The sequence below is a fragment of the Scyliorhinus torazame genome, chromosome 13 (assembly GCF_047496885.1).
Source record: "Scyliorhinus torazame isolate Kashiwa2021f chromosome 13, sScyTor2.1, whole genome shotgun sequence".
Classification (NCBI taxonomy): domain Eukaryota; kingdom Metazoa; phylum Chordata; class Chondrichthyes; order Carcharhiniformes; family Scyliorhinidae; genus Scyliorhinus; species Scyliorhinus torazame.
In genome coordinates, this window is record NC_092719.1 from 41,541,793 (window position 1) to 41,558,094 (window position 16,302).

General features: G+C 42.5%; 2 protein-coding genes across 3 annotated transcripts in view; one reads left to right on the plus strand and one right to left on the minus strand.

The window, feature by feature from the left end:
• The window catches only part of LOC140387994 (transcriptional regulator QRICH1-like), a 72,791-nt gene extending 65,634 nt beyond the window's left edge, over positions 1-7,157 (plus strand). Inside the window, exons 6-9 of the mRNA XM_072471439.1 lie at positions 1,425-1,533; positions 1,798-1,949; positions 4,823-4,913; positions 5,957-7,157. Of these exons, the coding sequence (XP_072327540.1) occupies positions 1,425-1,533; positions 1,798-1,949; positions 4,823-4,913; positions 5,957-6,146 (542 nt within the window). The 3' untranslated portion in view covers positions 6,147-7,157. The remainder of the gene's footprint in view (positions 1-1,424; positions 1,534-1,797; positions 1,950-4,822; positions 4,914-5,956) is intronic.
• Positions 7,158-8,480: 1,323 nt separating this feature from the next.
• Positions 8,481-16,302, minus strand: part of mov10l1 (Mov10 like RNA helicase 1) — a 108,966-nt gene continuing 101,144 nt past the window's right edge. For both annotated transcript variants that reach the window (XM_072471440.1, XM_072471441.1), the window contains exon 27: positions 8,481-9,958. In XM_072471440.1, coding sequence (XP_072327541.1) covers positions 9,925-9,958 — 34 coding nt within the window. In that variant the 3' untranslated portion in view covers positions 8,481-9,924. The remainder of the gene's footprint in view (positions 9,959-16,302) is intronic.

A 16,302-nucleotide genomic window follows, 5' to 3' on the forward strand; every position in this document is an offset into this window, starting at 1 on the left:
AGGAATATGTAGGTTTCAACTGCATGGGTGAGGTGTCGAAGGCGGTTGTCTGGGAGGCTCTAAAGGTGGTGGTGAGGGGTGAGGTGATCTTGTTTAAGGCTAGGGTGGACAAAGAGGAGAAGTTGGAGTGTCAGAGGGTAATAGATGAGATGCTGGAGGTAGATAGGAATTATGCAGAAGATGGGACTCAACGAAGTTGGAAAAGAGAAAGGAACTCCAGGCGAGCTTTGACCGACTATCTACCAGGAAGGCGGTGCGCCAATTGAGGTGAGCAAGGGGTGCAGTTTACGAGCATGGCGAGAAAGCGGGTATGTTAGCGGGTCAGCTTCGGAGGGAGGCAGCGCCAAGGGAAATTGGAAATTGTTCAGGTGCGGGACAGGGCAGGGAAGTTGGTGGTATCTCCGGAACAGATTAATAAGGTCTTTGAGGAATTCTAAGAGAGGTTGTACAGGTCAGAACCACCTGGGGGAGACTGGGAGGTGCAGGAAGTTCTAGATGGGCTGGAGTACCCGAGGTTAGGGGAGGGAGACAGGGCTACATTAGAAGCGGCAATAGTGGATCAGGAGATAAAAGATGCGACTGGGAGGAGGGAGGATGCAGTCGGGGAAGGTGGCAGGGCGGGTTTCCGGTGGAATATTATAAAAAATTCAAGGATAAGCTGGCACCGCTAATGGTGGGGATGTTTGAGGAGGAGATAGGAAAGTGGGTGTTATCACAAACTTGTGGGGTAGGCATTGATTTCCCTGTTGCTTAAAAAAGGTAAGGATCCAACGGAGTGTGGGTCATATAGGCACATATCACTTTTAAACGTGGACGCAAAGGTATTGGCGAAGGTGCTGGCAGGTAGACTGGAGGAGTGCCTCCCGAAGGTGATCGGTGAAGATCAGACGGGGTTTGTGAGAGGGAGTCAGATCAATTTGAACATTAGGAGGGTATTGAACATGGTTATGGCACCAGCGGAGGGGAAGGAAACAGGTGTTGTGGCATTGGACACCGAGAAAGCATTTGAATGGGGGTACTTGATGGCAGTTCTGGCACGGTTTGGGATTGGACCACAATTTGTGGACTGAGGAAAGCTACTGTATAAGGAGCCGAGGGCGAGTGTCCGCACAAATAGCACCAGCTCGGGATACTTTTCTCTCCACTGTGGGACATCGATCTTTACATGTCACTAAATCCTATGGATTTATTAGCTAACAATCTTAGGTTTCTACATCAAATTTGTTTCAGTCAATTGGGATACAATAGGATTGTAACATTTACTCCTTCATAGAGTTTGTATGTGCAATTCTACAAAACCTTTTAATGTATTCAGGAAACTAAGCATGCATTTTTTTAAGCAATAACCACAAAAACAAGTTTTTTAAAAAAATTAATTAAAATTGTGAAGTTTTTTGAAACCTCTTTTTTTTTTTTTTTGACAGGTTATGTCATTCCTAGCCGTATTACTGAGGAGATGCTATGGGATTGTAAGCAATTGGGAGCGCACTCTCCAGCTACTCTTTTGTACACACTGATCTATTTCAACACCAAGTATGGCTTGCGATTGTATTATTAATCTGAAAATACTCATTTAAGGTTTAATGAGGAATAATTAACTTGTGCATTTGGTGAACTAGAATATACTGTAAAAATTTCAGTTTTATTGTCTAAGAAAATAAGCAAAGATATTTTCTATTAGTGCCTTAATATAGAATGATTCTACAGGCCATTTAACTGGCAAGTAAATTTGAAAGAAACATGTTTTTAGTTCGGTGAGATACATGTTTAAACTTTGACGATGAAATATTTTCACAGGTATTTTATGCTGAAAACAGTTGAACAACACTCTAAGTTGGCTTTCTCCAAAGTATTAAAACAGATGAAGAAGAATCCAGGCAATTCAAAGGATAAGTGCTCTAGTATACGATATTTACGATTATATGGACAACTTCAAGCTGGACAGAAAGGTACTATACGTTTTAAAGAACTTATTGTTTTGCACACAATTTGACCGCTGTTTACTACATTATAACTGTTCTTTTAAAAGTATGTTTATTAGAATTTTTTTATCCTAATCAACACAAACCAGGACAGAATGCAAAACAATCACAAGCAAAAAAGTTTTTTTCAAAAAAGATACATAATTAACTTAAATACTACAATTAACCTAAACTCCCGAAAATCTGACGGTGACTAAATCCTGGAAAAAGGAAATAAATGGCTGCCATCTTGGGTAGAACCTCTCCACTGACACTCTGATGGTGAATTTGACTTTCTCCAAGTGTAGGAATAACACAAAGTCACCCAATCGAGCAGAGGCGCTGGGCAGAGTGGGAGACCTCCAACCAAGTAATATTCACCTCCAGGCTATCAGCGAGGCAAAGGCGACAACGTCCGCCTCTACCCCAGACTGAATCACTGGAGAATCCGACAACCCATATATGGCCACCATCGGACAGGTCTAAATCCACATGGAGTATCTCCAACATGGTATTAAAGAATGAAGCCCAGAAGCCTACAAGTTTGGGGTAGAAGCAGAACATATGCCAGTGGCTAGCTGGGCCAAGAGAACAGCAGTCACACCTATCCTCCATTTGGGGGGAAAAAACACTCATCCATGCCCTGGTCAAGTGCGTCCAGTGTAACTTCTTAAACTGAATTAGGCTCAACCGAGCACATGACCTATGAAGAGCCTCACTCCAAATTTCACCAGTAAGACTAGGGCCCAATTCACTTTAAAATGTTGCCCTCAAACCGCTTACTGGAACAGAATACATTGAGAGAATATAGCCCTGTACTTCCAAAATAGACTTCTCCCTGCAAAGTCATGCCAGGGACAGAATCCCCTTTGTCAAAGAAGAAGGTGGTTTCAAAGGAAAGGAAGGAAAAGCCTTCCATGAGAGGTCGTGTATTTGAAAATACTGAAAAAGGCTGGAGTTGGGCAACAGGAATTTATCAGCTAACTCCTTAAAACTGGCAAACCTCCTCTCCACGAACAGTCCCCAAACGCTCCAAACTCTTCCCTTCCCACAATTTAAACATAGAAGGTAGAAAAAGGTGATTGTTACAAATAGGGGCAGGTGAAGCTTAAAGGAGCTTAAAATGCTGTCTAAACTGTTTCCAAATTCTAAGAGCGGCGACCACCACTGGATTTGAGGAACATCTAGCAGGGGTAAAGAGCAACTACATTACAACTGTGACTACACTTAAATACTTTGGGATGTCTGTGCCCATTGAAGGTGCTATATAAATGCAAGTCTTACTATATTTACAATAAAGGGGAGGTGGGGACAGGAAAAAGGAGAAGTGGGGGAGAACTTTATTGGAAGTCAGGGCAGGTGACTAAGTAGTGAGGAGGATGCCAGCTGTGTAGGTGGGCTGGGTGAAAGGCTTGGTTCTGTGTCCAAAAAAAAAAGACATCCCTTCAGCCTTCATTGTCGTTGTGCCCCCCCCCCCCCCCCCCCCTCCACATACACTTCCCATGCCATCTCATGTCATGCACTATGTCCTTTAACCCTACATACCCACGTATGCTTTCTCCATGGCCCTTTAGTACTCCTGTCAATCCATGCCCACCAACATCCTTGCACCTATTATGCCAACTCACCCAGTATCCACCATAGGAAGATCTCTGGACCCATGCAGAGATAAAATAAAGTTCTATGTACCTATTGCAGACTTTATGGGAAAAAAATTCATAAAAACCCATATATTACATTTCCATTCTTTCAAGGACATAGCCATATAGCAACAAACATTTCATTTCCGTGCACACACCCTTAATAACAGCAAGCACTGTAATTTATGTTCTCATTTCAAAGCGTCTATAACCACTTGTAGTTGTCAATCGAACAGTGAAATAAGAGCCACCTTGCTGTAATAATGGATGGTTAAGAAATCAGTCAAACAGCACTAATCCAGCAATGGAAACCTCCGGCTTAGTCGACACACGAAGTGAAATAGTAAGCAATTGTTTTTTCAGAGATTTAAAGGCCAAGTCAGTTCCCATTGACGGATGTTTTTGATCGTCCTTCTTGACACTTAGCCAAGTCCTTTTGACAGTTTCCACAGATTTGTTGATGCTTCCAATGAACTTGATAGTTAATCCACTTTTTACGCGCTTTTATGCCTTTTAGTTTTCCAAAGGTCACCTTACCTGCCCCAAAAGGCACCTGACATTCCCCCAAAGGTGTCCTGTAACCGTATCCAAATGGGACTTCTAAAGGCTAGCCCAAAGAAATGCTCGAAGTTCAGACACTTTACCACGTCTACTCTGCACACTTTGGGTTTTTTCACTCCTGGATTTACAAAAATCGACTTGAGTGGAGGCAGCTGATGATTTAAATGGCCAGTTGCCTGAATGAAATACCCGCACAAACTGAAGTGCAACATTTGGGGGCAGGACTTGTGATTTTTGGGAACCTCTGCCATGTTCGTCACAGTAGAGGTTCCCTGCTGTGGCAAAAATCCAGGCCACTGTGTGACTTTGGGAGATCATTGCATTAAACATCTTTGTGGTCTGCCATGAAAGTGCAGCTTTTGGGAACCTTTTACCTTGGCCTCTTGCCTGCCCTGCTGTAAACTCATGAGTGACTACATAAAATAATTTGAACTCGTACCCTCGTAAGAGCAAGTTTTTTGTCATGGATGGAATGGATTTGGATTCAAGTCCTAGAGCTGGAAGTAGCACCTTTGAAGAGACTGCACAAATTCATTGAGATTTGTTTTTAAACTGCTTTTTGTTTATAACTTGTCATTGCTGTTTATTTTAAAGCTCAAGTATAATTATTGTTGCATCAGTTATTAGAAGTTGTGGATGTAATGGATTTTTTCATTTTAGTCACAGAAGATATGTATGTTGAACAACTTGAAAATTCAGAGAATCCCTTGAGGTGTCCCATAAAGCTCTACGACTTCTACCTCTTTAAATGGTACGATTCCTTCTGTCCATTTTCCAGTAATTGTGACATTGCATTACACAGTTCTCTCCGTTCTTCACGTTGCTTTGCTTATTTACAGCATTGTCTCATTGCAAAGGTTTTATTTTCATCCAGGCACCATAACATTAAACCTAGATTGTTCATGGACAAAGTCATGCAGACGTGTCTCAAGTTGACTGTTCCATGTGACATTTTTCTTTGTTATGCTATGAAAGCACCTTCTCACGGTAAAAGACCAGAGAATGCACATGATACAAAATATCCAGGTGGATCACACCCGCACTAAATGCATGTTACCTGTTTTGCTCTATTTTGATTGTACACCACCAATAAATTGCATTTTTTTAAACTACCCCTTCGGTTGATTAGATCTCTTTTGGCCGCAAGTAATTTGGAAGTTTGACTTTTTTGCCTCTGGTATTTTTAGTAGAGCCACTTAAAATCAATTAAGTATAGAATGAGATGAGGCCATTCAGCCCATTATTAATTTGTGTTTTTACTGAACCTGAGCAGATTCTGCGATGTTCCATCCTACAATTCCTCTCCTCCCCATTTGCAAATCAAGCAGGGTTCTTTTACACCCCAGTTGTGATCCAAGCATTCACTATTAATTATTCTGTATTTTTGTGTCAGCTATACTTTACTACCTTTTAAAGAGTGAATGGGGTTGAGAAAAAATGTAACCTGTCTAAGTAATAGATGATCCAGATGAATTAGATAAGCTAATTTGCATTGAATCTGTAGATATGATTCAGCTACTGTAGATGCACTAACTACTCAAACTGGATCCTTTTGCACATTATTTTTGTCTTATGTTGATGCAAAATTCAGTGAATAACTGGCAGAATACAAAATGCTTCATCTACATGGTCTGATGGAATTAAATCTTACTGCCCAACTCTACAAAACAATTTGCAATTCTATGTCATTATTGTTACTGATAGACTTTGTCTGTAAACCTTAGGAATTACTTAATTTACTTTTTCTGTATCATCCTATGAATATCTTAAAGTAATAATATAATTTTTTTGTAGTCCACAGAGTGCTAAAGGGCGTAATGATGCCTTCTACTTGAATGCTGAACCAGTGGTTGCGCCAAATAGCCCAATCTGGTATTCAACACAACCAGTCAGTAATGAGGCAATGGAACAAATGTTGACCAGAATCCTTATGATAAGGGAGGTTCAAGAAACTTATGTAACTACGCAGATCCCTCCCTTCTAGTGAGAAGTTTTCCAAGCCGGCTGCTGGTGGGGAAACTGCCAGTCTATAGCAAGTCATAGGAAGATCATTTTGTGAAGGAGAAGCATCTTTGCCTCTTCCTGCTCCCTCAGAAGATGTTCATGCACGGTGTGCTTGAGGACTTGTGTATTATGAATATGGATGTTAATTTGTTAAACCCCGTGAATTTGTGGGTGATTTGTATTCCAGTTCTGAAAGCCTGACCAGTTCTATTGTTTCCTTAAACTATACAGAAAAATGTAATTGTCTAACTGAACAAACTGTAAATAAGAGGAAAGTTTAAAAACTATTTCTTCCAGTTGGTAGTAAACAGTTTGCTACTTCATCGATAAATTCTTTAATGGAGCTTTGACATTAAATATAAATTATGTGCATTCCAATTTGTGGCAACACAGATCATTGTGATCATTGTGTAACTTAAGTTCATGTTTGAATCTAGACTCCAGTTCTGTCTTTACCTTTATATTACAGATGCTTCCATGAACCGTCAGAGCAGACTGACATGTTCTTCAAGTGTCTTTTTTTTGTATGTAATGTACCTGGTGTACTTCTGTGCCTAATGTGGATATTCCACTGCAGATTTTGAGAAGAAACTTTATAAAATATAAAAATTGCATTTGCATGAACAGGAATTAAATTGGGTTTAAAAAGAAATGTTGGCTTTAGGTTTTAAACCAGATCAACTTTACCTCACAGACCTGTGAAATTGTGCCTTGGTATTAGACAGGCACAGGATAATTTCTTATGAACTATAGTGTACTAGAAAGCTTTTTGAATAGTTAGGTTTGGTGGTTTTTACTTTTATGGGGACAATTATATATTTTTTTTCACTTTAATTTGTTTTGAATCACTGATTAAAATAAAATCAATACTGTTATACTCATGTAGTGCATACCAGGGATATCATGTTATCTTTGTAATTTTTTTATACAAATCATTCACTAATTTCATTGGTCTAGGTAGAAACAATAAATTTTGCCTATGAAAGTAAAATGCACCATTGGTTTGTTTTGTGTGGTTTTCTTTTGAAATCTTCAAGTTCTCCCAAATTAGTATAAACATGTGCCAATCATTAAGTTTGAAAAAGCACAAATAACTAACTGAAATCAGTTTGGCTAAAGCTTATTCAAATCATGCATTTTTTTCCCTTAGTTGTCTTGCATTCTTGGTTCAAATGGCAAGTCCATTTGATTGCAGATGGTTATAATTGAACCACCCATCAAAAAGACTCATTAGGAACATGTCACACCAATCCCCAAGCTATTAAGAACTTATTTTTGCCATAATCCTATGCTGATTTGTATGGCTGTAAATTTAAGTTAGTTATATATAGTAGGCCCTTAATGTAACACTTCTTATTACTTCGATGTGGAATTTTGCATAAGCCAATTGCTTCCACACTCCATGACATGGCCAATTTCACAGAAGCATTCCAAATTTAATCTAGAACCCATAATAAGTGAGAAATGTTGGATGCAAGGGAGAAACAGACTTGAGTATTCCAACGTTTTCTGTTTTTATTTCCAATTTCTTGGAACTGCAGAATTTTGCGTTGACTGAAGTCGGGAGCTGCTTAAGGCAAAGATTTGTGTGCATAGGCATCCAGTAGAATGAGTGGAGTAGACAATGATGCAGAATTGTTCTTGGTCCATGGTGACCTTGGGTGGGATTCTGCAGGGCGGGCAACTCCGGGGCCGAGGAGTGGCGTAAACCACCAGTGTTGGGCTGCCCCAAAGGTGCGGAGGATGGGGCTAGGCTGGCACCAGTGGTTTGCGCTGCTGCTGGGGAAGGGGCTTGGTGCCACGCCAACTGGCGTTGAAGGGCCTCTGCTGGCTGGCGCGAGTTGGTGCGTGTGCTGGTGTCATCCCAGCCCATGTGCACGGGGGGGGGAGAAGATCTCCACGTCGGCCATGGTGTAGGACCACAGCGGCCGACGCGGAAGAATAGAGTGCCCCCACAGCACAGGACCACCCGTGGATCAGTGGGCCCTGATCGCGGCCTGGGGTACCTCCGGGGGCCAGATCCCCCTCCCTCGCCGGCACATACCTGGTGTAATATACGGCAGTGGGACTGGCTGAAAATGGGTAGCCACTCGACCCATCGCGGGCCAGAGAATCGCCAGGGGGGGGCCGCTGCCAGTGGCCACCGACCGGCACGGCGTGATTCCCATCCCCAGCACTGAAGAATTTGGCAGGGGCAGGATTCACGCCACACCCCAGTGACTGGGTCGGAGAATCCTGCCCCCTCCCCCATGTTGATGTCAAGTTCCAATAACCCTCTCCCTATGGGAAACCTTTAATTTATAGCCGATTCATGTACAAAAACGGTATTCACTTTAATGAGTGTAAGCTGTGAAATGACAAACATGTAGAATTTTAACATGTTTTTTAAAATAAAACTTCACAGGTGGACATTTAAATTTTGATAAACTCGGTCATACACAAACCTTAAATTCTCAACATTTGAACAAAATATTGTTGCGTCCTTCATCAATTACACAAACTAAGCCTACAGGAATCTGAATTTTCAAATCCTACTGGCTCAAAAGTACTAATTTGTCCTTTAAGATGTATGCAAGGATGGGGCAATAAAAAGATAATGTATATTTTCTGCATGTTCCACTTATTTCAATGAGGGAAGAACAGAAGAAATGTTTCCCATTAGCTTGCAACATATTCAATTTTATGTTACTTGTGCACTGTCCAAGATGACTTTCCACCCCTGACTCTTGGTTAACTTTTAAAATGGTAGCCAGTGGGTCTCTCATTTTATTTTATTTGCCTCTTATTACTGATATTACCTAACGTAAGTAAAGTCGCCATAGTCCCAGATAAACACAGGCTGCTTTCCCCTTTGAAGACGAGAGCTGACGGTGATCAACTGGGTGCTCCGGTTTCCTTCCACAAGATCCGAAAGAAGTGCTAAATAATTTGGACATCCTGAATTTTACCTCCGTGTACCCGAACAGGTGTCGGAATGTAGTAACTAGGGGCTTCTCACAGTAACTTCATTGCAGTGTTTAATGTAAGCCTACTTGTGACACTAAAAATTTTTATATTATTTAACCTGAGGATCACCACACCTCAGGCAGGGGCAAGGTTCAGGGCCTTCATGAACGACCTGTCAGTAAAGGAACTGGACCTATGCTGTTGGCCTTACTCTGCATCACAAACTATTTGTCCAGCCAACTGAGCTAAAGCAGCCCTCCCCTCCCCAATGTATATGAATACTAGGGGTGCAAGGTGCAGGTTTCCTCGTAACTGCTGTTAATATAGCTGCAGAACTAGTTGATTGGATAGAGCCGAGGTGCACTCAGTAACTCCGCCATGCACCCCCACCCACTACATTTCACCTATCCTACCACTTAGCAAAGAGATATAACATTCTGACTTGCATTAGTGCTCCACCTGGTGGCCCAGCTTTGTGAAGAAAATGTGCATTCTAATAGCCTTCATGTACCAGAGCAACGTTGTTGCAGAGCTCACGAACAATACTATATAGTAATCCAACACAAATATCCCAATGCTGAATATATTCATTTATATATTCAATGCACGTCTGCTATAAAACTAATTTGAGTTAACCAAATTCAAATTTTAATATGCTTCTAGAAATCAAAGGGTAGAGGACAATTTGCCTCAACGTATAGTTTAAAAACTTTTAGAAACAGCAACAAAAATGTGATGGCAGCACATTCCTCTGAAGAGATCTTCTCTATTATTTCTTTTTAAAAAAGCAAGTTCCAAAACGAAACGATGTTTTAGCAGGTTTTCCTGGCTACAGATGCGTCAAATCTGAAAATAACAAAAATGAGAAAAAGCTTTAGTGATATTTGAGCAATTATTTTTGCACGTGCATTCTATAATTGGATTGCTCTTTCAATGACCTAGCACAGGGATGATGGGTTTTGCATGGTACAATTCTATATTTCTATGAAATTGAGATGAAGTGATAACTAAATGCTTGAAAATTGAGAAACTGGCCCTGCAATGTATCCTGCATGGAGTCGACGACTAGCTCATATCCCAGTACCTCTAGAATTAGCAAAATCCCTCAGTATTTGTGAAGATCTATACTGGCATGCTGCAAAATGTTAGAAAATACTAAATATGTTAAAATTTATTATTCAAAAGGATACTTTGATATTTTTATGAGAAGAATTTTGGTATTGTTTCTTTTATTCTGAAAGAGCACATGTTCTAGACTGTCTTTTAGTGATAGCAAAAGTCTGCGAGCACTTCTATGTGAAGTACTTTGCAATATTTTTGTCCAGAAAAAGAAAGTGAGCTTGTGGACTTAAAAGTACTATATCAAACCTAGATAAACCATTAAGCAATTCTTGTGAAAGAAACATTTGGGAAGAAAGGAGACCACAAATAATTCAGAATTATAAATAGAAACAGCTACATCAATTTCATATGGCTGAAGTTCCCTTTCAAAATAAATTGGTCAAGATGTTTACAAAGGTTTTCCCCTTCTGAATTAGTCAAATCGGAGATAATTTATGGAGCAGTAATGAAGAGGTGAATAATGGTGAAGCTCATGGTACTCATCATTATTTATTATATTAATAGTTCAGCAACTTCAGGCGTGAGGCAGATATACAGTGAAATGCGAATATCCAGCAGATGCTGTCCCAAGTTGGACTGTTCCCCCATTAGCTTGGCACACCATCTTGCTGCCTGTGTTACACGGACATGACGTGAAGTTGCTGGGGGCTAAACACGATAGCTCGAGAGCACAGGGGTCACAATGCAAACTGTGATGCATGCTATTTTGCATGACTGCTGCCTGCAGCCATGATAAATGCATTGTTGAGTGGCTGCACTCCTCAGCAAGGGGCAGAGGAAGCAAATGGTTTGAACCTCTTGAAGGGAGCACATTCTGGCTGGAGCAGGAACTGGAAACATTGATGAAGGAGAGTGTGCAGAAAGGGGAATGTATTATGGTGTAACAGAGGAGTACTTCGAATCTCTAGTGTCGAGGGAGGCCATTCGGCCCATCGAGTGCACTGACCCATTGAAAGGCCACCCAATCCCCCACCCTAAAGGGTAATTTAGCATAGCCAATCTACCTAACCTGCACATCGTTAAGACAGTGTGAGGAAACCAGAGTACTCGGAGAAACCCACGCAGGCGCAGGCAGAATGTCACATTGAATCTGATGTCCCTGGCACTGTGAGGCAGCAGTGCTAACCACTGTTCCAGCATGCTGCCGTAAGTACGGTCTAAGATTTTCTGAATCTGTACTGGATGACAAGAGGGAGATAAATTTTCTACTCAAGGGATCAGGTAACCCTCTTAGACAAACTGAAAAGGCAGTAGGAGTAGATAGCCATGGCGGTCAAAGCAGGCAGTCAAGCCCAGAGGACCAGGACACAGTGCTGAAGAAGTTCAATGACCTCATGAATTGTCAGCGAATTCATCCTTAAATATCCAACCAACTGCATAACTAGGCTTGCACGTTGTTCAATGCACTACAACCCATCACTCATCTATCATGGCTGCTGCCCATTCATATTTGCTGAGGAGATGGTAGTGTGCCATCTTGTGGTAATGGTGCAGGCAGGGAATTCTTGGTACTTACCCAGTGACAATGGCACAATAGCAATACATGTTAAAGAGGGGATGATTTGTGACCTGAAGGGAAGTATGGAAGTGACAATACTGTTTTTGCCCATGGAAGTAGAAAATAGAATAGTAGATGCTGCTGGAATAACTGGTGAATTACTGATGTACATTCTAGAGTCGATGCTGCAGTCATAGTGCAGTAGTGACAGAGGTGGTAAACAATGATGTAACTATCACCGAGCTGATCTAGTGAACTGCTTTGTCCTGGTGCTGATGCCAAGTGTTGTTGCATCCGCACCAATTTAGAGAGGCGAGAGTTTCATCATACTCTTGATTGAGTCTTTTGGAAATGCTTTTGAGGGTTGAGGTGGCGAGTCACTTGCCAATGAGCACCCAGCCACTGCTCTGGTCTTCTGGTGACACATTGTTGATACCCAAGTTTCTGCTCAATTGTGACCTACAAGATGCAGATGGTAGGGGTTCGGCAATGGTGGTAATGTTGGTTTAAGCTGGGCTCTTGCTTGTTCAAAATGGCAGTTACCTATCGCCCCCAAACCTGAATGTTCTCCAAGTTCTGTGTATCCTGGCATGGCTGCTTCGTCAGAGGAGTCGTGAATGGAGGTGAACAGTGACATCAGCGGACTTCCCCAGTTCTGACTGCATAATGTCAGGAAGCTCTCTGAGAAATATGCTGAAGATGGTTGGGCCAAGATCACTTTCCTAAGAAATCCTGTAGTGGTTGATCTCCAATAATCAGAAATATGGGGCTGAATTCTCCGAGTCGGGATTCTCCATTTTGTCGGCAGCCCAGGGTTTCCCCGACGGCGTGGGGCTGCCCCACAAAGGAAAGCCCCGTTGACCAATCGGCGAAACGTAGAATCCCATAAGACATAGGAGCATAATTAGGCCCATCGAGTCCACTCTGCCACTCAATCATGGCTGATTATTTTCTCATCCCCATTCTGCTACCTTCTCCCCATAACCCCTGATCCCCTTATTAATCAACACCTACCCATCTTGGTCTTAAATATACTCAGTGTTTTGGCCTCCACAGCCTTCTGCGGCAAAGAGTTTCACAGATTCACCACCCTCTGGCTGAAGAAATTCCTCATCTGTTTTAAAGGATCGTCCCTTTAGTCTGAGATTGTGTCTGCTGCTTCTAGTTTTTCCCACAAGTGGAAACATCCTCTCCACGTCCACTCTCTCCAGGCCTCACAGTATCCTGTAAGTTTCCCCTCATCCTTCTAAACTCCAACAAGTACAGACCCAGAGTCCTCAACCGTTCCTCATACAACATGCTCTTCATTCCTGGGATCATTCTTGTGAATCTTCTCTGGACCCTTTCCAAGGCCAGTACATCCTTCCTTAGACACAGGGTCCAAAACTGCTCTCAATACACCAAATGGGGTCCGGCCAGAGCCTTATATAGCCTCAGAAGTACATCCCTGGTCTTGTATTCTGGCCCTCTTGACATGAATGTTAACATTGCATGTGCGCCTTCCTAACTGCCAACTGAACCTGCACGTTAACCTTAAGAGAATCGTGAAAAAGGACTCCCAATTCCCTTTGTGCTTCTGATTTCGTAAGCATTTCCCCATTTAAAAAAGTCTGTGCCTCCATTTCTCCTTCCAAAGTGCATAATCTCACACTTTTCCATATTGTATTCCACCCGCCACTTCTTTGCCCACTCTCCTAGCCTGCCAACGTCCTTCTGCAGCCCGCCTGCATCCTCAATACTTCCTCTCCCTCTACAGATCTTTGTATCATCTGCAAACTTAGAAATCTGGTACGGCGGGACGGAGAAACCCGCTAATGTATTTATTGTCCTGTTCCACAACAGGTCTGGCCCATATTGACCTCCGATTTGGTTGAGTATCTTGGTGCTATAGTTGTTTGAATGGTGTCTTGATAGCGAGGACAACATACTCTCAATTTTCTGGCATTCAACTCTTGTATCTACTTCTAAGGCAAGGGTGTGAAGAATTCTGGTAAAGAATGGCTCTGGCAGACCCTGAACTGAGCATTGATAAGTGTGTTATTAGCAAGTGGGAAGTGGCACTACTGGTGATCCCTTTCATCTTTTCACTGAATAGTGCAGTCATTTTTGAAGATTTTCATAAGCATTAGGAATTCAAAGTCAGAAAAGTGGAGTCAGAGCATTTGTACCTATTACAAGTTTGAGTGGAGGGGAGAAGATTGGGGTAACTGAAGGATTTGGAACAGATCCGGGAAGGTCAGTGAAATGAAAAAACATGTCTTCTCTCACGCACCTGAATCAATTAAAAAACACACGTTACCTAATGCAACAGATTAGCTGCAACAAAAAGAACTAAATCCTTACACTCCTCGATCTATTATTTTCAGTTTCTACCCTGTATCCTGTCAAAGTGCTGACTGGGCGTGTTTCAGAACTGTTATAGATGATATTACACCATTTAACAATACCAAAAGTAAACATTACAAACCATGCAGTACAGGACTCCATTCAGCCCATTATACCAGTATAATGGTCACCTTCTCAAAGAACTCAATAAGGTTTGTGAGGCACGACCTACCCGTCACAAAACCGTGTTGACTATCTCTAATCAAATTATTCCTTTCCAGATGATTATACATCCTATCTCTTATAAACCTTTCCGAGATTTTGCCCACAACAGAAGTAAGGCTCACTGGTCTATAGTTACCGGGGTTGTCTCTACTCCCCTTCTTGAACAAGGGGACAACATTTGCTATCCTCCAGTCTTCTGCCACTATTCCTGTAGACAAAGATAACTTAAAGATCAAAGCCAAAGGCTCAGCAATCTCCTCCCTAGCTTCCCAGAGAATCCTAGGATAAATCCCATCCGGCCCAGGCGACTTATCTATTTTCACACTTTCCAGAATTGCTAACACCTCCTCCTTATGAACCTCAAGCCCTTCTCGTCTAGTAGCCTGAATCTCAGTATTCTCCTCGACAACATTGTCTTTTTCCTGTGTGAATACGGACGAAAAATATTCATTTAACACCTCTCCTATCTCCTTGGACTCCAAGCACAACTTCCCACTACTGTCCTTGACTGGCCCTACTCTTACCCTAGTCATTCGTTTATTCCTGACATATCTATAGAAAGCTATAGGGTTATCCTTGATCCTACCTGCCAAAGACTTCTCATGTCCCCTCCTGGCTCTTCTTAGCTCTCTCTTTAGGTCCTTCCTAGCTAACTTGCAACTCTCGAGCGCCCTAACTGAACCTTCACGTCTCATCTTTACATAAGCCTCCTTCTTCCTCTTGACAAGTGTTTCGACTGCTTTCCTAAACCACGGTTCCCTTGCTTGACCACTTCCTCCCTGCCTGACAAGTACATACTTATCAAGGACACGCAGCAGCTGTTCCTTGAACAAGCTCCACATTTCCATTGTGCCCAGCCCCTGCAGTTTTCCTCTCCATCCGATGCATCCTAAGTCTTGCCTCATCGCATCATAATTACCATTCCCCCAGATATAACTCCTGCCCTGCGGTATATACCTATCCCTTTCCATCACTAAAGTGAACGTAACCGAATTGTGGTCACTATCACCAAAGTGCTCACCTACCTCCAAATCTAACACCTGTCCTGGTTCATTACCCAGTACCAAATCCAATATGGCCTCGCCTCTCGTTGGCCTATCTACATACTGTGTCAGGAAACCTTCCTGCACACATTGGACAAAAACGGTCCCATCTAAAGTACTCGAACTATCGTGTTTCCAGTCAATATTTGGAAAGTTAAAGTCCCCCATAACAACTACCCTGTTGCTTTCGTTCCTATCCAGAATCATCTTTGCAATCCTTTCCTCTACATCTCTGGAACTTTTCGGAGGCCTATAGAAAACCCCTAACAGGGTGACCTCACCTTTCCTGTTTCTAACCTCAGCCCATACTACCTCAGTAGACGAGTCCTCATCAAACGTCCTTTCTGCCACCGTAAACTGTCCTTGACTAACAATGTCACCCCTCCCCCTCATTTACCACCTTCCCTAAGCTTACTGAATTATCTAAATCCCGGCACCTGCAACGACCATTCCTGTCCCTGCTCTATCCATGTCTCCGAAATGGCAACAACATCGAAGTCCCAGGTACCAACCCATGCCGCAAGTTCACCCACCTTATTCCGGATGCTCCTGGCATTGAAGAAGACACACTTTAAACCACCTTCCTGCCTGCCGGTACACTCCTGCAACTTTGAAACCTTACTCATGACCTCACTACTCTCAACCCCCTGTATACTGGAGCTACAATTCAGGTTCCCAAGCCCCTGCTGAACTAGTTTAAACCCTCCCAAAGAGCAATCACAAATTTCCCCCCCAGGATATTGGTACCCCTCTGGTCCAAGTGTAGACCATCCCATTTGTAGAGGTCCCACTGACCCCAGAATGAGCCCCAATTATCCAGAAATCTGAAACCCTCCCTCCTGCACCATCCCTGTAGCCACGTGTTCAACTCCTCTCTCTCCCTATTCCTCCTCGCTATCGCGTGGCACGGGTAACAACCAAGAGATAATAACTCTGTCCTAGATCTAAGTTTCCACCCTAGCTCCCTGAATTCCTGC